The following is a 22,614-nucleotide window of genomic DNA, read 5'->3' as shown; positions in this document are numbered from 1 at the left end:
TTTTTTTTTTTTTTTCCTTTAACATGGGTCGTTTTCCACTGCTCTGCCCAGATCTAGGAAGAACTCCTTTAGTCAGTTTGATTGCTTATGAAATCAGTTTTTTGTTTTTTAAATGAGTATACAGTGGTAAAAGATTTGAGGAGTATTTTAGAGCTGTTGATCTGAGACCTTCTTCTTCTTTTTGTTTATGGGTTAGATCCTCGTGCCGTTGTCTTCATCCCTAGGTATGTTTTCCTCTCTCTATTTCTTTTGTTCTCTGTTTGTTGATTTTGATTATTTTTTTTTCTTTTTGTGCATTGGGTATTAGAGTATATCTTATATAGATTATGTTGATTTGGGTTTTAGAATATATCTTATATTGAGTTTGGGCAAAACTGGTGTTTTAAAAAAAATATGTACGTGTTTAAGGTGACAGATTGCCTTATGTATGGAAACAATTTCTACAATCTTTGCATGGAAATTTTCCTATTTTCTTGGTTGGCTTAGTCCTTGAAGAAAGATAGTAAAGAGGTTCAAGTGTTTTAGATTATCTGATATGAAGGTATATAAAGACAACATAAATGTTTAGATATGATCCATACCATCTGCAACCCTAACCCTGAGAAATTGATGTTTGTCCAGTAGTAACTAATCATGCAGTTTGCTTTCAGTGTCTCCTAATTGCGCTACCTCAGTGCCTTGTAAATGTTTCATTATTTTGCTCTTTTTCATGTGACCTGCCTTGCCTGTTCATGCTTTTGATGATCATGATGCCTATCTCCATCAAATCAAAGTTAATCACTTTGCTTTGGCTTTACACACAAAAACTTCATGCCTTGTGAGTGTCATATCAAACAGAGTTGCATTTCAACTAATACAAGAATATTTAGATTTGTTTTTATGCATTTATAATATATTCTATATATTAACGTTAAAGGCTTACAACTTTCTAACATTTCATATCCTGATGTTTTGATATTTAGTCTTCAGGCTTTCAAGATATGGGGATTTTGTAGGCTTAGAATGAAATATGGGAATCAATCAAAGTGAATTGGCCCATAGCTAAATTTCTAACAAGGAAACTTTATTGTGAAAATTGCATTTTCTAAAATTGGTTTTTGTGTGACTTATTATGTTTTCTATTCAAATTCAAAGGGTCACTTGTTATGTTTTCTATTCAGATTCAAAGGGTTGGTTTTTGTGTAAGAGGTAGCTTAATGAGGTAAAAAAACTAACTTCAAATGAAGTAGCTTAACAAAACACAAAAAGAATTTTTGGCATGAAGATGATCTTAATTTGGTTGATTCTTTCTACTTGGATGTCATCTATCAAAGAATCCAAAGAGCATGTTAGAGGATTAGATGGATTGTAAAAGAAAGAAGCCAACTTTGTTTTATTTCACTCATAAATTATGTTTGTTCAGCCAACCATATCTTAGTCCACCCATGGATACTCTTTTAAGTTTTCATTTTTTGCAGGATCTCTTTCGGTCCAATCACTTGAAGTTGCTATTTGGTGTGGAGATTAAATCATTGATAGAAATGCATCTGATTTTGTAATTTACATATTGTAATTTTGTATTTTGTAATGTATAAATAGCAAATAATGGAATATGTAGTGGATTGCATTATGATGCATGCATAGATGAAATTGGAAGTTTTTTTTTTTTTTTTAGATGCATCTAGTATTTTTAGAACACAAATGTTATGCTTTCCAACTTGATGACTTAAAATTGTTTGTTAGTATAATAAAGCTTTTGTATAAAAAACAATTATGGTTTTGAAACTTTTTAAATAAATATAGGCTTTTACATAATTAAAAAAAAAAAATTATGTTTTTAAACGGATTATTTTTGAAAAAGCTTTAATAAAATATAGGCTTTTTACAAAAAAAAAAAGTTATGTTTTAAATTTTTTTAAATATGAACTTTTATGTATATATTTAAAATCCGGGTGAAACCCGAAACTCAGATTTTCGGGTTTTGAAAACCCGGATTCATACGGGTTTTGGACCAGGTCATGATCCGAGTGTATCCAAACTGAAATCCGGTCCGTATTTGAAACCCGAGTTCCGGGCTAGATATATCCAGATATCCAATCCGAAACTTGGTTGAACACCCCTAGCTAAGAGAAGAGTTATTACAATTGATGATATTGCAAAAAACCTGGGTATTCTACTGGCATCAAAGTGTCAATGTTGTGTGAGGCCTCAAGTGGAATCACTTAATCATATGTTATGTGAAGGGGATGGTGCTCAATTGATTTGGAATTTTTTTGCAAAGCATTTTCATATAAGGCTTCTATTGATATGAAGTTGGGAAGGTATGGTTAATTTTTGGTGGTGGCATGCTTCATTGAATTCTCAAGTTGGTTGGGTTCGTGGTGTTATTCCATGTTTGATTTCCTAGGCATTATGGAGAGCTTGATGTGAGTTTCGTATGGAAGGTATGATTTTTAGTGCTGATAATGTCATCCGTAATGTTAATTTTTTTAGTTAGAGATGTTGCTTAAAAAATTTTCAATCTATGGTTTCTAATGATCGATTGGTGTTGGAGGATATTAATATTCCGATTGCTCCTATTGTTGGTAAAAGACCGTTTTTTATTTGTTGGAAGAAACTAGATAGGGGAAGGGTGAAATTAAATGTTGATGGTGGATCTTGTGGTAACCCTGGAGAGTCAGGAGGGCGGGTATCTTAAGAAATTCTTCAGGACCAACGATAGCAGGTTTTGTACATCATTATGGAAATGCAACGAATAATATTGCATAATGTAAAGCATTACTTGATGGACTTCGCTTATGTATAAGGTTGAGATTGAGAGATGTTTTAGTGGAATCCGATTCAACAATTATCATTGCTTGCCTTGCATCAGGAATTTGTCATTATTGGTTTTTATGGGATTATTGCGACGAAATCAAAGAGATTGCTCAAGAGATTAATACTCGTTTTTGTCATATTTTTCAGGAAGCTAACATGGTGGTGGATCATTTGGCAAAAGAGGGAACTCAAGGCATCAATTTTGTATTTTATGGATCCGAGGACTTGCATGGATACATACGTGGACTTATTCACATGGATATTTTTGTTTTTATATAGCAGAGATGTTTGTAGAATTCTTGTTGGTATTCTGAATTTTTTTGTTACCTGGGTTTGGTATTTTATGTTTTATCTTGTAAAACCCCCAAGTGATTTGTGATGTTACCACGGTCTCTCCTGTACCAGAAGTGAGGTTCTCTTCATAAACTTGGTTGAAGGTAACTATTGTACATGTGACTATCATCTCTTTCCTAAAAATAAAATAAAATAAAAGCAAAAAACAAATTGACAACATATGTAATAGTGGAAATCCTTTCTACTTCTAGCTATATATAATTGTCATTGGTGCTCAATCACATGCAATTGAAGCTGAGAATGAAGTATTTCTAAATTGGTGATGACGTTGAATGAATTCCATAAATTCGCTTGTATGAATGCGCGAGAGGTCAAGAGAATTTTCATTGAGTTTCAAATAATAGATATGTCTGTTATCACATGATAAAAGAACACTATAGGAGTTCTATATAAATGAAGAACTCAGGTATGTTAAGGGGATCTAGTTAATTGGTATTGAAAAAGAGTTTATACACTGTGATCACTGACTTAGTTATTAGAGGTGTTTCCATGAACCCTCAAGCCGTCTTACTCTTTGGTTGCAGGTGGTCGTGCATTGGTGACGATGAAACATATCCATATCACCCCGTTATCTTTTCACTCATCTTCAATAATCATTCTATGTTGAATTATGCATCCTTCTTTTACAGGACTAGTTGTGATCTTATTAGACGCAATAATATGATTGCTAGTAAATTTATAAATTGATGTAATTTGATATAATACATTAAATTATAAAGTTATATTTATTGTAAAGTAGATTTAACATATTATATAAAACTATCTCAATTTATAAGTTTATTTTTATATAATTTCTTTATAGACTATAAGTGGCAATCTTATAAAAATGACTTGGGCAGAATTTTCTCCAATGTAATTTTGACAAAAATAAAAAATAAAAAATTTCTCATCCAAAAGTATTAGTAACTGTACGTTTAACACCAATCTAATGGTAATTGGGCATGCTCATTTGAATTCTTGGTGGGTTTTTGTTTTGAGAAATAATACTTACAGATGTGTGTTCGTAAATATTTTATAATTATTTAAAAAATAAATAAATATAAAATTTATGTAAAAAAAATTAATTTTTTAATAATAAATCTTATTATTATTTTTAAATAATTATATAATACTATTTTTACACTTCATAATTATAACCATAGGTAACATATTTGTCTTGGAAAAGAATGATCTGTTATCAAGAGAATAATTTTTTTTTTAAGTCTCAAATTTATTTATTTTTTTAAAAAATATATACATACAAAATTTACATGTTATTAAAATTATAAATATTATTTCTCTCTATTAAATGATTTTATTTTATGGTTTTGAAGTGTAAGGCTCATGAAAACGATCTGTGTTCCCATATATAAAATCTTATATATAGTTTCACCCCCTTTTATTATTCGATATATATGTTTAATAATGCAGGGAAAAGTGCAGTAGTTTTCTTCCTTTGTTAGACCATGTGATAAAAGGCAAGTAGCTTTGCTACCGTCAAATCAAGATAAGCGTTGAATATTGATATACAATCAAAGAGAACAAAAAAAAAATTGAGAGAAAGGTGTATGATTTCATTTCACCTTAATATGGATAGGCATTCTGGGTTTGGTATTGAAACCCTCAAAGAAGCCATTTTTACCCATCAATCAAAATACTTTAAGAAAGAGGATTGTTATATATTGCTATAAAGAGATTACATAAAATCAATCTTATAAGATGATATAATTTTATGCGATATCTTAGATTTACTTTACAATAAAAATAACTTCAGTTTATAATTTAAATTACTTTACGTACAATTATTATTATTTAAAAAGAAACTTAAAAAAATATAGAATCTGATTTAATAGAACTCAAAATGTAGCCTCAAATTTGATAAAAGTTTGAGATTTTCTTAAGAATTTAGAATTTTGGCTTTGGGAATTTTAAAAATGCAAAAGCTATATATTAAAAAAGAGTAATGCAACATACAGTCACTTTTGCGTACTCCCTGCGCACTCCACTGATATGATTGGCTGGATTAATTTTTTTTTAATACACAACCAATCATATCATTGGAGTGCACAAAGGAGTCCACAAAAATGACTGCACATATAATTTTTGATTAAAAAACACTCATAGCATATAATTTGTTTTTCAACATATTCTTCTTTGAGTCTCCTTCAAACTTTTCTTCTTTTTTATACTGTCTTTTTTATTTTCATGTATGACTTTTCTTGTTATGTTCTTTCTAAAACTTTTCCTTCTTGTTAATGAGAAATATATTAATTTTTTTTTTCATTTAAGAAGGAGAACTCTTATCTATCTATCTTTAATGACTATAAATATATATAATATGTCATATATCTCTAATTGATAGATATATTAATAGTTTTTGTCCTTCAAAATTATGTTCATTATATATTTTAAAATAAATTTCATATTTTAATAATAATTCACTCTTCAAAGATAAATATTTCTAGATCGATCTACCACTCATGACTAGAATCGAGGGACGTCGATCGGTTTGTGATATATGACCAATTATGTGGTATTAATATTCTTAAATATTTTAGATTAAAAGAGCTTTATATGTTAAAATAAAAGTATTAATTAAATAATGTGACTTAACTTTATTTGACATGTGAAATGATTTTCTTGTCCCTAATTAAATAGAGATAGGCTCATGTACTTTATGATGTTCTCAGATTTATCAAGATTTAAAGCGTGGAAAGAAATTTTCGCAAGAAGGCCCACGTACAAGAGCTGAAGCTTGAAGACCATGTGAAGGACTCCTTACTTGCAACCAAAGATTTAATTCAGGCCTAATAGAAGGCCACTTGCAAAAGTAAATCAAGTGAGCCCACATCGTTAACTTGCTGACGAAAGAAAAGAGTGAACCAATGTGGTTTCAGACCCGATTTACTTTGGGAATTTGGGGACCACGAGTAGCAGAGAAGATGCGACAGTTATGCACGATGGAAGGAAGGCAGCTCATGGCAAGGAGAGAGAGGAAGAGAGAAGATTTCAAGTATAAAAGAAAGAATGAATTTCAGCTAAAGGGAGTTGGTTTTCATTTCTATTTTTCTGCATTTTCTTTCTTGCTGTTGTTCAAACGACAATTTGGGATTTTTCTTAGGGTTTTTCCATTTCCAGTATTTAGCTAGTTTAGAGGAAGATGATCGGCTAATTTCTTAAGGCTTGGGTTGTGGTAAAAATTTCTATTGTTCACCATTGTTTGCTGGATTTTCTGTGGTTCGATGGCATACCTCACTTTGTCTGGAATTGAATTCTAAATAGGGAAGTTTGATGAAATATTTTGTTCTTGTTCTTGCTCTGTTGTTGACACAAGGCACATCAAAATCTTGAATTAATCAAGGATTCCATCAGCTGCGTGTTATAGTAATTTTGGTGGATGCTTAGTGAGGCTATTTTGTTTTAGGCACTAGCATGTTTACTTTGAGCTTATATTTCTCACATTATATTTTATTAATACCTTAATTGGGTTAATAAGAGAAGAGTATTGCCATGAAACCTTGTAAATGGTGGAAAGAAAGGTTGTCCTAAACTATAACCCAAGTGTTTGTCAAATTGATTCTGTGAACTTGTCACTTTTAGCTACTGATTAGTAAGTCTGTTGTGCCTTGACAAAAACTAAAATTACATTTGACACCTTTCGAATCTTTCCATTTTAGAAATCAAATTGTGCATGATTTTATTCATATTTTAGAACAAAGTCTTAGATCCGAGATCCTCCAAGCTCCATCATACATTCCATTGGCAACAAATCCTTTATAGTGTACAACAAATCCTTTATAGACATTTTTTCAAGATCATTCTCCCTCGTTGTCTACTGATGGGAAACTTGTCAAAATATTCTTCCATCTCTCTCTAGTTTAACAATATAACACTACCATTTGTTTGACATTGTTAATTCAAACAACATGAAAATATTGTTTGTATAGTTTTTTGATAGATATTGTATGACATTGTATAAATAAATTAACCTTAGACCCATTTGGAAATTAGTGTACATTTAGGTATACACTAATTCCTAAATTGTTCAGTGTGGATAGTTTGGAATTATATTATCTGTATTGCACATTTTTGTTACTCCTACTGAACATGTTTAGTATGAAGTTTCAGTGTCTTCCTCTATTATTCTTTCGGTATAATGTTTGTAGGGTCACAATCCCTCTATGTTATACTTGGAGAACTATGGGGAGGTGCTGCCGAAATTTCTACTAATGTGGAAAGTAGCTGAGCGACGAGATTTATGCAATATGGATAATATAATCTCGAATGGGATAGGACTAACTACCTTATCAAAAAAGTAATGAGAATTTGAGCATGACATGCATGTGAATTTTCTATCTACATGTTATTAATAGATAGATGTTTTTAGAAATTGATAAAAGTTGGATACGTCTAGGCGATAGATTTCGAAATGATTACATACCCTAAACGCGTGGAGTAAGAACCTTTATTGATTTTGCTCGTGTCTCTGCTAATAGTCGTGGTTACATTAAATGTCCATGTCAAGAGTGTAAAAATTTGGGTGCTATTGGGTTGGATGAAGTTGAAAGTCAAATATTTGTGAACGGTATAAATCCAGGGTATACCCGATGGGTATTGCATGGTGAGCTATATGAATAATCAGCGAATGTATTGTTCGATCATACAAACTATATGCAGCACATGAATAATGATTATGAGTGGAATAAGATGGAGGAGATGTTGGGTGACATTGGTGCTACAATGTTTATCGATGAGGTTAATGATAATACCTCAAGTGGTCGAGGGATTGATTCAAAGAATTTTGCTGTAATGTACGAAGATGCAAAGCGCAAGCTTTATCCTGGCTGTACCAAACAGAACAAAATGTCGTTTAGTATGCGGTTGCTTCACATTAAGTCATTGTGTGGGATGTCGACGAAGGCAAGAAAATTGATATTGGACTTATTTAACGAGATGCTTCCATAAGGGTCTGCATTGCTGAAAAATTTTTATGAAGTGAAACAGTTGAGAAAGGGATTTGGATTTGAGTACAAATCCATACATACATACAAGAATGATTGTGTCTTATTCTGAAAGGAGAACGAGAAGAAACAAGCATGTCTTGCATGTGGAGAGTCGAGGTGGAATGGTAAGAAAAACATCCTGGTTAAGGTGTTGCAATATTTTCCCTTGAGACTTAGGTTACAAAGACTATATATTTGTAAGAAAACATCTCAGGATACGAGGTGGCACAAGGAGAAAAGAGTTAAGGATGACGGATATATGAGGCATCCAGCTTACTCACTTGCGTTACAATATTTCGATGATCAATACTCAGAGTTTGGGAACGAAGCTCGTAATGTGTGCCTAGGACTCACAACCAATGGATTCAATCCTTTTGGGAATATGAGTACAAATTATAGTACTTAGCCCGTAATATTGATTCCATACAATCTTTTACCATGAAGGCGCCCAACTTTTTGATAACTTTACTTATCCCTTGTCCACTAGGGAATGACATTGAAGTATTCATGCGGCCAATGATTGAAGAGCTGAAAGAGTTATTATGGGAAATAGGCGTCAGAACTTATGATACATCCACGTCGACATCTTTTCAGATGCATGCTGAGGTGAAGTGGATGATAAATTGTCTGGGGAAGAGATAGTTGAACAACTGATACATGTTAGAGCGAATAATTTTGGCAAAGGTCAAGGAAAGAACAAGAGAAAGCGATGTGCATTAGAATTGAATTGGACAAAGTATAGTATTTTTTTGACTTGTTGTATTGGTCGTCTTGCATATTGTGAAATTGTTTGGGTGTAATGCACATAGAGAAGAATATCTATGATAATATACTAGGTACATTGATGAACATTAACAAAAAGATGAAGGATACGATCAAGACGATGAAACTTCTTGAGAGAATGAGAATTAAACATAATCTACATTTGCGGGTGGAAAGTGACAGGGTGGTCATGCCGCATGCATGTTTTACGATGATAAGGGAGGAGATGATGGATTTCTGCAAATAGTTGCAATGTGTGAAGCTACCAGATGGTTATGCTTCACATATCGGTAGATGTGTGAGCCATGATGATTGGAAAATTAGTGGATTGAAAAGTCATGACTATCACGTATTTTTGCAGAAGTTATTACCGGTGGGAATTCGTGGGAAACTGACATCTAATGTACGTGTCACCATATCCGAACTCTGTATGTTTTTTCAGGATTTTTGCACTTGGGTAGTAAATTGAGATATGTTGCGGAAGATGGAAGAAGACATTGCTACTATACTATGTAAATTTGAGCAGATATTTTCACCATCATTTTTTGTCCATTTAGCAATACATTTACCTCAGGAAATACTGTTGGGTGGACCGGTGTAGTTTTGTTAGATGTATCCAATTGAAAGATATTTAAATTGACTGAAACGCACTGTTGGGAATAAAGCTAGAGCTGAGAGTTCAATAGTTGAGGCCTATATACATAATAAATGGTTAGCATTTTACTCTCTATATCTTCGTGGTGTTGAGACACAGCGAAATGCTAATCTTGCTACTCCACCTCCTTGTGAGCTATTAGTGTTAACGCAGAATGTACGACCTTTGGGTGCACAAACAAGTTACGATTTAATTGATGGATAATTGGGTAAAGTTTGATAGCACGTGCTAAATAATTTTTGGGAGATTGATGACTATCTAACGTATGTCGTTGCATGCTTCGAATAATTTTAGTTTAAAAAGGTTAATTATAACTTTTGTACCCAAAATAATATTCTTTTGCACTTATATACAGTGAGCACATAGACAAACTTAGGACAAAAGGCATAGAGAATATAGAGGCAAGACACGAAGAAGAATTTTCCGGATGGTTTGAACAATATATATGAACTAAAATGGTTTTATATGTTAGATTTTAAAACTTTTAATTATGTGTAACTTTTAAGTAATTTTGTCCTTATTTCAATTATTAGATTTTGGAACAACGTGCTCGAGATTACAATTCAGTTTCTCCTAAATTATATGCATTGGCTTGTGGTCCTTCAAACAAAGCATTTCGATACACTGCATGTACAATTCAAGGTTATAGATTCCATACTCTAAATCATGAATGTAATAGAAAAACTCAAAACTGTGGCACAGATGATATTGACTATTATAGTGTCATACAAATTATCAGATTCAAATATCTGAGTGAGTCAGTAACACGTCTTTAAATGTGATTTGTGAGATCTAGGTGGAGGTCGGGTTTCTATACACAGGGATAATCACCTTATGAGTGTCAATACTACATCTAAATGGTACGAAAATGATCCATTCGTATTGGCTTCTCAAGCTACCCAAGTTTATTACTTGATTGATCTAATGAAAAGCGTTGATGAAGATAATGGAGAAATAACTTGGCGAGTCGTACAAAAATTTGTCCCGTGAAATATATATGAATCATAAACAAGTGCAGATTATAAAAATAGTGAAGATGAAGACAACACTCCGATTGTAGAGGCCTACCAAGAAGATAGAGAGGGTATTAACTTTTTTGTTAACCTCAATGCACTCAAGTTACTCCCCTTGTTTAGAGATGACATCCCACTTGTTCATCTCGACCAATCCGAAATAAGTGTGGAAGAAGAAGAAGAGTCAGAAAAAAAAAATACGGAGAAGAATGCAAGAGGAAGTGGATAAGGAGGACAAAGAAGATGTTGATTATGATGACGAAGATGCTATTGAGGAAAATTTGGAAACAAGTATGGAAAATATATCCAAAGATGAAGAATAAAGTACTAAATATTGTATTCATATAGGTGACTATACAATATTATATTTTTAATAATTTTTTCTCATTAATTTTCTTTATCATATTAATCATTTTCAAGCATGCCGTCAAAATGACAACAAAGAAATGTGCCTCATCCGCCCAAGTCCCAAACCCATTAAGAACTCCCTACCTGAGGAATCCGCTCCTGAAGAAGTTAACACGCAAGAGACAGACAGCTAGTCGGCACCTACCAGTAAGGAAATGTCATTGATAATTATTATATTTTAATACTCTCAATAATTATATAACTATAATTATACTATTAGCTATTAATTGATGCATCCACTCGTCGTTATCATGGCTATACACATGGCATCTCTCTTAAAAAAAATAGAAGGCACAGAAAACTCAAGGTCACAATTCCTGATAATTCCCCTAGAGGAGTGGGTGATAGTGCATCAATGCTTTCCTCTTATATTGGCACAGTAGTCCAAGCATATGCTCCATTTCATATGCAATCATGGCGAGATTTTCCAAATGAGATTAAGGAATACATTCGGAGTCGTGTGCTGGTGAGTTTATTTTTAGAGTACATTTTTTTACCTAAAATAGTATATCATATTTTTGACGTAATTCATCTATTAGGATGAATTCAACCTGGATTCTAGCTGTAGCGAGGATTTAAGAACTGTGAATGAGTTAATGGCTACACTGTTCCGACGTCACAAGGGATTATGTCATGACCACTTAAGCTCTGCAAATATACAAAATAGATCCACTCTGACTGTCCACCATGATGTCGGTCCAATGTCATTCCACCGTCTTGCTGAGAAAATGGTAAATAATAACTTATAGAAATTTATTTATTTTTATAATATGAAAATTATTTAATTACTAACATTATCTTTTAAAATTGCTAATATGACTTTGTTAGAAATGTGATGATCCTGAAAATTTTATCCTCGCTCATGTTTATGCAGCTGCTCATACTAATGAGCATAGTGAGTAGATAAATCCTACCGCTGTAGATAATTATGTAAGCGATTCTAATTTTGTTAAATAAATTATATAACATGTATATAATTTATATTTTATTTTTATTTCTTTTAATACATTATTTATTGTATGTTTTCTTTTTAATTGCAGGAAAAAATGATGGATATGCAGTCAACTTCTGAGGAATCCTCTCCTAGTGACATAGACATATTCACACAAGTGCTCGGGACCAAATCTAGTATGGTAAGAGGTTTGGAACGTTCTTTCATGCAGCCCAGTTCATCATCGATGGCATCATCAACTTTACAAATTAATATTTTTACTAAAGATTTAGAAACAACACGATAAAAAAATGAGTAAATGAGGTCGAGACAACAAGAGTTTGAGTCTCTTTTGGAATGCCAGTCTGATTTAGATACGCGTTTGTAGGAGCAACAGAGAAAACAAGAGAAAAGAATACGCAGTGAAATCCAAAAGTAAGTGCAGCGGGAGATGATTGTGCAAATTGAGCATATTATGTCACTGCAGCAGAATTGGGGTGGGCGAGGAAAGAAAAAGAAATGAATTTTACTAATTTTATCATTGTATTTAACTTTTAATATCTAATTTCAAAACTTTATAAGACATTCTAATTGTTAAATAATGGTGGTAATACGATACAATTTGTATATTTTTTAATTTTATAAAATTAGTATTTCTGATTTTACGTTTGAATGTAAATAAGAAACGTTCAAATATTGGTTCACATTTGAACCAAAGATCATACGTAATTACACAAAAATATAATATAACGCTCGAACTTACAATTTAACGTTAGGCTATAATCCCCCAAAAAAATAAAACATTCAAATGTTTAAAAGATTAACGTTCAAACAAACCTCTGCACGTACCAGTTGCATTCGAATGCTTATCCGTTGATATTGAACCTAACATCCGAATGTCATACCCGTTACGTTTGAACATTCGTTCGTTAAGGTTCAATCAGACATTCGAGCGTATAATGCAGTCAACGTTCGGACATATAAACATTCGAACGTAAATATGATACGTTCGAACAATAATCAACAAACATCAACTTCTGTTGTTCGAATGTCAATCGATCGGATTAACGTTGAAACGCTACTTCCTGTGATATATTTCAACCGTCATAGAAAATACAACATTCAAACATTATATCAAACCGAACACCTCCAACCATCACTAAAAATATTTTTAGTGACGATTGCATAGTAAACTGTCTCCAATTATTTTCTGTGACGCACATTAGGTGACAATCGTGGTGACAGTTTCAAACCGTCACCAAATGTATTTTGTAACATTTTGGCCATTTTTTGTGATGGTTTCCTCTATCACAAAAGGCCAATTGTGTTGTAGTGTCTTATATAAGTCAGACTTTCAAAAAAGGTCTACCCAGTTCAAACGATACCAGGCATTGTGTATTGATTGTGTGTTTATATATATATATATATATATGATTACAATGTTTTGAATTACAACATACAGATAAATGTAGATAGCTACATATAACTAAATACTTGAATAAACAATAGAAGATAAGAGAACATAACAGGGGATAAGTTAAGTAATAGCAATAGTTTTGTATTCCTTGAGCTATCCTCATCTATTGGTTTGTTAGCAAACTTCTAGAGACATATATCTTTAGCATCCCCCTTCAAGATGATGGGAAGATCATGGACCATTAGCTTGTCACGAAGTAGTAGGAAGTATGATGAAGTTAGACCCTTAGTGAATATATCATAAGGTTGTGTAGTAGTAGAGATATATTTGGCCTGAATATCCTTATTGAATTTTTTTTTTCAAATAAAATGATAGTCCACCTCTATATACTTAGTGTGAGCATGGAAAATTGGATTAGAGGAAAGTGCTAAAGCACCAACATTATCCACCCTGAGAGAAGGAGCACCTGTGAGTGGAATATGGAGTTCCTTTATTAGCATTATAATCCAATAAAGTTCAGCCACTATAAAAGCCATAGACCTGTATTCAGCTTCAGTACTTGACCTTTCTACCACTGGTTGCTTCTTAACAGACCAAGATATTAGACAGGGTCCAAGATATATGCAGTAGCCAAAGGTGAATTTCCTATCATCAGGACATCCAACCCAATCAGAATCATAAAAACTATTAAGCTAAAGTGTGCCTTTGCTGAATTGAAGACCAAAATATAAGGTACCCTTAAGATATCTTAATACTCATTTGACAGCACCAAGGTGATCTGTGGTGGAACAATGGAGGAATTGACATAATTGATTCACACTAAAGGAGAAATCTGGCCTTGTGAGGGTCAAATATTGTAGAGCTCCCACCAAGGTACGATATTCGGTAGGATCTGATAATGAATCACTTGAAAATATGGAGAGTTTTGCACTTGAGTTGCAAGGTGAAGGAGCTGGTTTAGCACTAGCCATTTTGGTGAGATGCAATAAATCAGTAGCATATTTCCCTTTATTGAGATGTAGGCCATCAGATTTCCATGTGACTTGAATGCCCAAAAAATAAGAGAGTGGGCCAAGATCTTTAAAAGCAAACTCACATCCAATATTAGTAATAAGAGTATTAATATAGGAAGAAGAATTGCTTGTAACAATTATGTCATTAACACAAATAAGCACAAACACTAAGTTGTTGTTGTGATGAAAAGTAAATAGAGAGGTGTCAACAATTGATCAATTGAACCCGAGAGCTAGTAGTGCTTGGGACAATCTCAAGAACCAAGCTCGAGGAGCTTGTTTTTGTCCATAGATGGACTTGTTCAACCTGCATACATGGTCAAAAAAATGAGGATCCTAAAACTCTTGGGTTGCTCCATATAGATTTCTTCTTTAAGATAACCATGAAAAAATGTATTAGATATGTCAAGTTGATGAATAAACCAGTCATGGTGCACAACTAGAGCCAACACTAGTCTGATTGTAGCTGGTTTGATAACATGACAAAAGGTCTTAGTAAAATCAACCCCATCAATTTGATCAAAGCCTTTAGCCACTAATCTGGCCTTGTATCGATCAATACTCCCATCTGATTTTTGTTTAATCTTAAACACCTAAACACCTTCTTGTTTCTCACAACTTGTTTATGACAAGGTTGAGGACATAAGGTCCAAGTTTGATTAGCTAGTAGAGCATTGTTTTCAGCCTGCATAGCATTAATCCATTGTTGGTCCCTCACTGCTTCTTTATAGGTATGAGGTTCAGAGGGTAATGTTATGGTAGAGAGAGCTTGTAGTGGATATTTGGTGGAATAGTAGAGATGATAGTCTAGAAATTGTTTAGGTTTTAAAGAGTTGGTCTTAGAACGTGTGATGATTTGAGTAGATGAGGAATCAAGTATAGATGTAGGAGGAAGTGGATCAAGAGCAGAAGAATTGGGTGTTAACTCACTAGGAGAAGGAACAAATGATGAGGCTGAGTCATTGATTGTCAGGATCCCGGCGGCAGGAAGTGATAATAAAGGAGAAGCAGCCGCAGTATGAGAATGGAGAAACTATGAAGAAGTCGAAGTGTGTGAAGTGAACTGGAAGTGTGCGTGAAGAGAAGTAAAGTGAAGTGAAGCGAAGCCTAAGTGTGAAAGAGAAACGACGTCTTGCACTTGTGTGAGAAGTGATACGGTGCGAGGAGAAAACAGCACCTTGTGTCTTGAAGAAGAGTCCTGTACGGCGCATAGGAAATAAACTGGAAAGGGGCTTATCATTTGTAATACGCACCGTTTGAGATTAAAGACTTCAAACGGTGCGTTTGGGGTCACTGGGTTAAATAGAAAATTAAGAAAAAATGCAGCATTTGGTTCATTACCAAACGATGCGCTTCAGCTCCTGTTATTTTCTCTGGTCAATTAGTTTTTTCTTAAGCAGTGAGTTACATGTCAAAAAAAGAATAAAAAGAAAGAAACACGTAAAAGGATCATTTGGAAAAAGTAGAATTTTCTGGAGGTTGGGAGCCCTCGAGGTACTCCCGTAGCAATACAATTCAGTGGATGTTTTTCTTCTACCAATTCCTTCAAACAATTGGTGTGCATCTCTTCTACTCTGTTTTCAGCGCCATTCCCATCTTCTCCAGTCCACCCTGTCACATCAATCACAACACAGCAAAGTTAATTTGTTAAGGAATCCAGCAGAAATTCTATTAGAAGCGCTAGGATTCTAACATTGATCTGTTTAGTATGAGATAATGGAGGGCTTGCTGGAGACATTTTAGTTGGTACTGCAAGAGAGGAATTATGATTAGGTGAATCTGATATGGATGAGTTATGAGAATCAGAAATAGAGAATAAAGGAACTGAAATAGAAGGTAACGGATTATAAATAGAACCTAATTGTGAGGAACTGACAGAAGAAGGAAAATGATCCTGCAAAGGTGATGAAGCAATAGTTGTACCCTGTGTAGTCTGAGCAGGAAAACTCAACTCTTCAAATATGACATGTCTAGAGATACAAACTTTTTTTTATTGTAAGTCGAGGCATTGTGTATATATATATAGATGATTACAAAGTTTTGACTTACAGCATACAGATAAATGTAGATAGCTACATATAACTAAATACTTGAACAAATAACAGAAGATAAGAGAACATAATTGAGGATAAGTTAAGTAATTGCAATAGTTTTGTATTCCTTGAGCTTATCCTCATCTGTTGGTTTGTTAGCAAACTTCTCGGGACATATATCTTTAACAATATATATTCACTGCAAACATGAACATCTTATGTAGCTTTTCAAGGCACAAGGTTGTAGCTTTTCATCTTATCTATCCAGGAAATGAAGGAGTTCTTGGAGTTCCTGAACCCCAAGAATCCATGCTCCTTGCTCTTGTTCATACAATCCATCGTAGATTCCCCTCTCAACACGAGGTCCACCAAACCCCACATCCCAACTTCCTCTAACTTTCTAGATTGCAATTGATTTTCCCTTATAATCTCCTCCCAAACAGCATCCTTGTCCTTCATCATCTCCACCAGGCTTACTTTCTCACCCTTGTCCAACCCATAATCATCGATCCCAAATTGCTCAGCCAACACTTTCCATAAGTGTTTCCACCGGAACACGTCCCCGTTGTTGCAGTTAAATGCTTCGTTCCTCGCATACGGATCCACTGCCGCCCATATCTGCTGCTCGGCAATAAGATCTGCGTCGGAAGCCACCCAGTAATCGTCCCACGCCGCTTTCGTGCCAGGGAATTTCAAGGGAAGCCGCTCGTGCTTGCATATAGCGGCGTACACGCAAAACATGTCGATGATGTTCACCAAGCTATACGGCGAGAATCCGAATATGATGTTGGGTCTGTGAACGGACCATGTCAAGCCCTCTTTTTTGTCGGTCTCCTCGAACAGAACATCTTCGAGAGTGTAATAGAAATTCGGGGCGTCCAAACGAGGCAAGTCCTCCGTGTAAGGAGGATCGTGCGTTTGAATCTTGCGGAACGCCTCGAAGGATCCGAGGTATTGTTTGGTTCCCGTCTGGAGGCAGACGTGGCGGAGATTCGGCGCGTTGGGAAGCACTGTACTGAGCACGTTGCGGAACATGGCCTTGTTGGCCTCGCAGTTCTCGGCCTCGGTCGGTCGGCTGGTCCAGGTGACGTAGAAGATGTGGGTGACGTCGGTCAAGGGAGAAAGCTTGGCTTGGGTATCCTCCGGGTCCGAGACGTCGCACTGTATATACTCAATCGGGTGCTCGGCGTTCCAGTCGGGACAGGGGCGGCGTGCCACGCCGTAGACCTTCCATGGCCCACCTGGGGTGTCGGAGAGAGGGAGAATTTCGGCTAGGCTGTTGCCCACAATGCCAGTCACTCCAATCACCAGTCCCACACTCTGAAAGCTTCTCGGCTGCTCATCTTCCTCGAGTTTCTTCTGCAAAACGAATCACAGAAACAATACCATCAACAAACTTAAAGCCAGAAAAAGAGTTAATAAGCATAGAAAGAAAGAGATTATGATCGGTTTGTGGGTTGCATGTGTTAATTGGATGCATCTTGCCTTGGCAGCGCCAATAGCTCCAGCCCACCACCAGCTCATCTTCTTGGTAAAGATTGATGGAAAAGATCAATGACACCAAAGGGAAATTGGAAGCGGTACTGTGGAGGATAAATGTATAAGAAAGTGTCGGTTCAGTATGGATCCAAAATTTAACGGTTCTGTGAATGTTAGGTGCGAAATAATGCTCTAGTAGTAATTATTGTATAATTATTTTTAAAAAAATACATAAATATAAGATTTATATAAAAAAATTAATTTTTAATAAAAGACTCAATTTTTTTAAATCGACTGCGTAACTCTTTCACATTTCTTAAACGCATCTAGCATTACTGATGTTGTATAAGGTTTCGATCTTGCGTTGCATTTTTTGGGTTTGTACCCTTAACTAAATCAATAACGTCACGTGAGACAAGTGCTATGTTAGAAATAGATTTTTTTCAAGAATTTATAAATTACCTTAGTTTGATTTAAGTGTTAGATGAATTTAACTTTATAACCTAAGTTCCCATATTAAATTATGTTAATTTATAAATTTATATTTAAATCAGAGTAATGCTATACACAAAACTACTATTCCATTTGCATTATATTAGATATGATGTGATGTATTTATCACCATTTAATTATAAAAAAATATATAATAAATGATGATTCAATAGTGATAAATGTGTCACATTTTATTTAGTGGAATGTAAGTAAGATGATAATATAGTGTATAGAATTTTTCTTTGCCAAGACATGCCTTGTATCCATCTAGCCTCCCTCCCAGATAGTGGTGCTTAATTCAAACTCAAGTTTTAGTAAATATGATATGAATTTATTTTTATCTATTCTATTCACGTTCAATTCTCATATTAAGTTATTCATATATTTTTTATATAATAATAAAATAATATTAATTTATTTTTAAAAAATTTAAAAATATTTAATTTTATTATATTTTACCGATTATATCTTAATTAGTAATAATATTATAGTTTTCAAAAAATTGCTGCAAACAAATTATGATAGAAAGTAAGGGATTTTCTTCTCCCCAAATTTGTATCAATTTACTAACGTAGGCTATGTTTTGACTTAATGGAGATTGGATGCATGTTGCATCCTGAAGAAATTGGAATGATGGAAAATTGGAAAAATATGTGGTAAATAGGCACCTGTATATTTTTCTTTTTCTTGAATCTTCTCTTCCCTTGAATATTTCCTTTCTTGGGTCTATTTTTTAGATGTGTCCATTTCATGGCTAGGTTTCTTGTAAAGCTAGAGATAACTTGTTGTTAGTTTTGTATTCACTACATGGTGCTTGAGAGTATTTGCATTTAGTGACACCACAAATTCCATATAAATAAACTTATAAATTAACACGACTTTATATGATAAGTTAGATTTACTTTAAAGTAAAAATAGTTTTACAATCTGACGTATTATATCAAACTACGTCAGTTTGTAAGCTTATTTTTATAAAAAAAAATTTATATCTAAATCATTTCTCTTTCACTTTGATCAAAGAATCTCTCTATTGGTCTTCCTTATTGTCATTTGCTATATACTTTGCAAAATGCCAAAACCTCCCAACACCCTTACCGTTAATTTTTTATTTTCTTTTTTTCTTTTTTCTTTTTTCTTTTTTTTTTTTTTTTTTTTTTTGTAATGCTAAATTCAGTCCTAGTGTGTGCAAGCCCTGCTTGCGAAAAAAATAGAGTCTACCACTAAAAAATAATTTTTTTATACCAATTCTAAATTTATCAACTTTTTTTGAAATGAATGTGTAAGGTTTGCACAGTACCTTTGGACTAAACATATCAACTTTTTTTTTTTTTTTAAATCTCTAATGTTATTTCAACATATTATTGGCTTTGGTCTACTAAAGATTTTGTATATGCATGTGTGTCCGTTATACGTGTTTGGGAAAAGGTTCAAACCGGATGGGTGTCATTTTACATTTTACACCCTCCAATAAAAATAGACTTGTAGGAGATTTACTTGTTTAACTGTGGAGTCTATTTCATTCAGTCCTTTCTCTCCTCTTTCATCTCTCCATTCTCACTTTCTCTATTCTCTCTTCTCTCCCCTCTCCCGTTCAATTGCTCTCTCTCTTTCTCTCATCTATCACAATGCCCATTTGCATTTGGGTGTATCTGCTATAATTGATCTCTCTCCCTTCTTATTTGCATTCTGGTATTGTTCATAGATATTTGCATTTTGGTATTGTTCTGTCTCTTCTCCCCCCTTCTCTCTCGTTCATAGGTTTACAACATATATCAAACCAGTAGAATCCCATATGTTTTCCTGCCATTAACACTATATATCAAAACAGACATTGACAAGTTTTTTCAACTCTTACCTATGTCACATGAATTGATCTCGTCGTTTCCTTGTCTTAAAGCATTTTGATAAACTAAGAGCAAACCTTTAATGCCATCTCGATGTCTAAAAGATTGCGATAGGAAAGGTTATGGCCTACGGAGATCGGCTGAAAGGAAAGTGACTTAAGTAGAGTTGAGATATTTGAGTGAAAGACAGAGAGGGGGGGGCTCAAGAATCGGAGGAGAGGGAGAGGAGGGCTTCGATTTAGGCCTTCAAAGGAGAGGGTATTTTAGTGTGTGTGTGTGTGAGAGAGAGAGAGAGAGAGAGAGATGAAAAGTGATGGGATGGTGTGGCCCATGTGGAGGAGATGAAATTAATTGAATTCTGTGCATGCAATCCTATTTAATATTTAGCTAGAATCTATACATGTAATGAGATTATTGGTGGGTGTAAAATAAACAAACTCACCTATCTGGCTGCTAGCCTCTCCCCATGTCTTTTAACTGTTCGTTTGATACTTTAAAAAGGCTAATTAATCAGACAATATTGTCAATGAAGTCCATTTGCAGTCTATTTGCTTGGCTTTGTATTAAATTGATTAAATATTAACTGATTGAATTGGTGGTTTCAGCTTTGTATGTGATGAATGGTCTATACTCACAAATTAAATCAGGGTTGTTATATTGGTGTAGATTTCTTTTAATGGAAACTAGATTTAGGTTTTGTATAGATTCTAGCGTGATGCAGGAAACTTCTTTGCAGAAGTAGTACTGCTATTAATAATGAGAGTTGTTGTTATTGCAAAACCATCATTTCATCGTTCATATACTATACATTTAATTAAAAATATATATATATATGTATATATATAAATATATAGTATGTAGTGTATGAGAATAAATATAGTATTAAGATGTGCAAATCGCTTAATAATTTTTAAAATAATGGATGAGTCCCAAGTGTGCCAAAGGTTGGAGGACTGTGTCTTGTTAGTAAATGTCGAGCATCACAATTATCGGTACTTTTGGTGTAGAAACTAATTAATTACCTCATTTCAATATATTTATTATAATTTTTTTAAATTTTTACATAAAATATAATAAATAATTTAATATTTCAATTTTTAACTAAAAATTATAATAAAAAATTATATTTTATTATTATTTTATTTGTGATCCTATTTTTAATAGGGGGTATTTTCGTCAGTGCTCATAGCCCATAATATTGTCTCAAGCCTATTACGTCGTCAGGCCCCGTGAGCCGTTGGAATATCCACCCAAGCCCAAAAAGGCCCCCTTTGGTAGTCGAGAGCGAGTCCCAGACCCGTGTAAGTCAGAGGTAATTATCAACATTGAGATAAGATATTGCAGAAAGACACGAGAAACCAAAATCAGGAAAAAGGAGAAGAGATGACACCAAGCAACTCTGCTAGAGGCTCACGCCACATTCAATGACCGACACCAAGAAAACTGAGTTGCATTAAATGCAGCATGGCGATGGAGACTCCGGGGGGAGGCGTCTCTCTGCCCCAAAACACTTGGCATGGCCCACCTACCTAAAAGACCAAGTATAAAGATTACCCAAAACTGCAAGGTAAAGAAGGTTAAATCCAAGTCTGTTGTGAATTATACTCCACTGTTGTCTTCTTCTTTAAAACATTTTAATCTCTATACTAATTTTAGCTTTAGAGGTTTCTCGAGCTACTACAAGACCACCCCTCTCTTGCCTCAGGATCCAGCTCAAGTGAAGATCTAATTAAGACTGTTCATTTGGGTTTCAGACCGAATATCCGGTATACCTGGCCTGGAACCCAGATTCCAAACTCGGGCCAGGTTACGGCCCAGATATTTCCTTGTTATGACTTGGGCCAAAACCTGGATTCATCGAGGTTTTTATAACCTGGAAATCCTGGTTTTTACCCCTTCTCACTCTCTCACTCTCTCTCTCTCTCTTCTCTTTACTTCTCCTCTACAAAGGCTATACTACTAAATTTTTTTTTATAGAAATAGATGTTGTAAAGCAATTTTTTTTTTAATCTAAAGCCTATATTATGTTACATTTTGAAAAACATTTTTTTTATATATAGAAAACTAATTATCTTTTTACCTAAATGCATCTAAAAAATAGAAATTTCATATTTATAATATAAAATGCATGCAACACATAATACAACCCACTTAATATTACAGTATTTGGTATTTAATTACATTACAAAATCCAAATTACAAGCCATTGTATCATCAGTTCAGATCAGGAAGAGCTTCTGCAATACTCTGCCAAATCCAGATCTCCTTCACTACTCCATTTGGATCTTCATAGTCAAAGTGTCGACTCGCCTAATGAACATCACATGAAGCTAAATTTTAGACTTCTCAACTTAACAAGAACTGCTCTTGTTTATAATTAAGTAGGTCATGACAAGGCTGAAGAAAAATGGACTAAAATCTTAGCATTACTCTTG

At 34.0% G+C, this 22,614-nt stretch overlaps 1 protein-coding gene across 2 annotated transcripts; it reads right to left on the bottom strand.

Annotated features, from left to right (window-relative positions):
* Nucleotides 1–15,641: 15,641 nt before the first annotated feature.
* LOC122299431 (3-oxo-Delta(4,5)-steroid 5-beta-reductase-like) lies at nt 15,642–18,003 on the bottom strand. Of its 2 annotated transcripts, XR_006239690.1 has the most exons (4): nt 17,850–18,003; nt 16,189–17,723; nt 16,025–16,080; nt 15,642–15,942 (listed from the first exon to the last, which is right to left on the bottom strand). XR_006239690.1 is itself a non-coding variant. In XM_043109715.1 (2 exons), the coding sequence occupies exons 1-2, from the start codon at nt 17,886–17,888 to the stop codon at nt 16,593–16,595; spliced, it is 1,170 nt and encodes a 389-aa protein (XP_042965649.1). In that variant the 5' UTR covers nt 17,889–18,003; the 3' UTR covers nt 15,642–16,592. The 2 variants fall into 2 exon arrangements, 1 of the variants encoding a protein (XP_042965649.1); XM_043109715.1 differs by having other exon boundaries at nt 15,642–17,723.
* Nucleotides 18,004–22,614: the final 4,611 nt, after the last annotated feature.

Source organism: Carya illinoinensis, chromosome 16 (genome assembly GCF_018687715.1).
Source record: "Carya illinoinensis cultivar Pawnee chromosome 16, C.illinoinensisPawnee_v1, whole genome shotgun sequence".
Lineage (NCBI taxonomy): Eukaryota > Viridiplantae > Streptophyta > Magnoliopsida > Fagales > Juglandaceae > Carya > Carya illinoinensis.
Note: the sequence above shows the minus strand (reverse complement) of the source record. Positions and strands in the feature narration are given on the sequence as shown.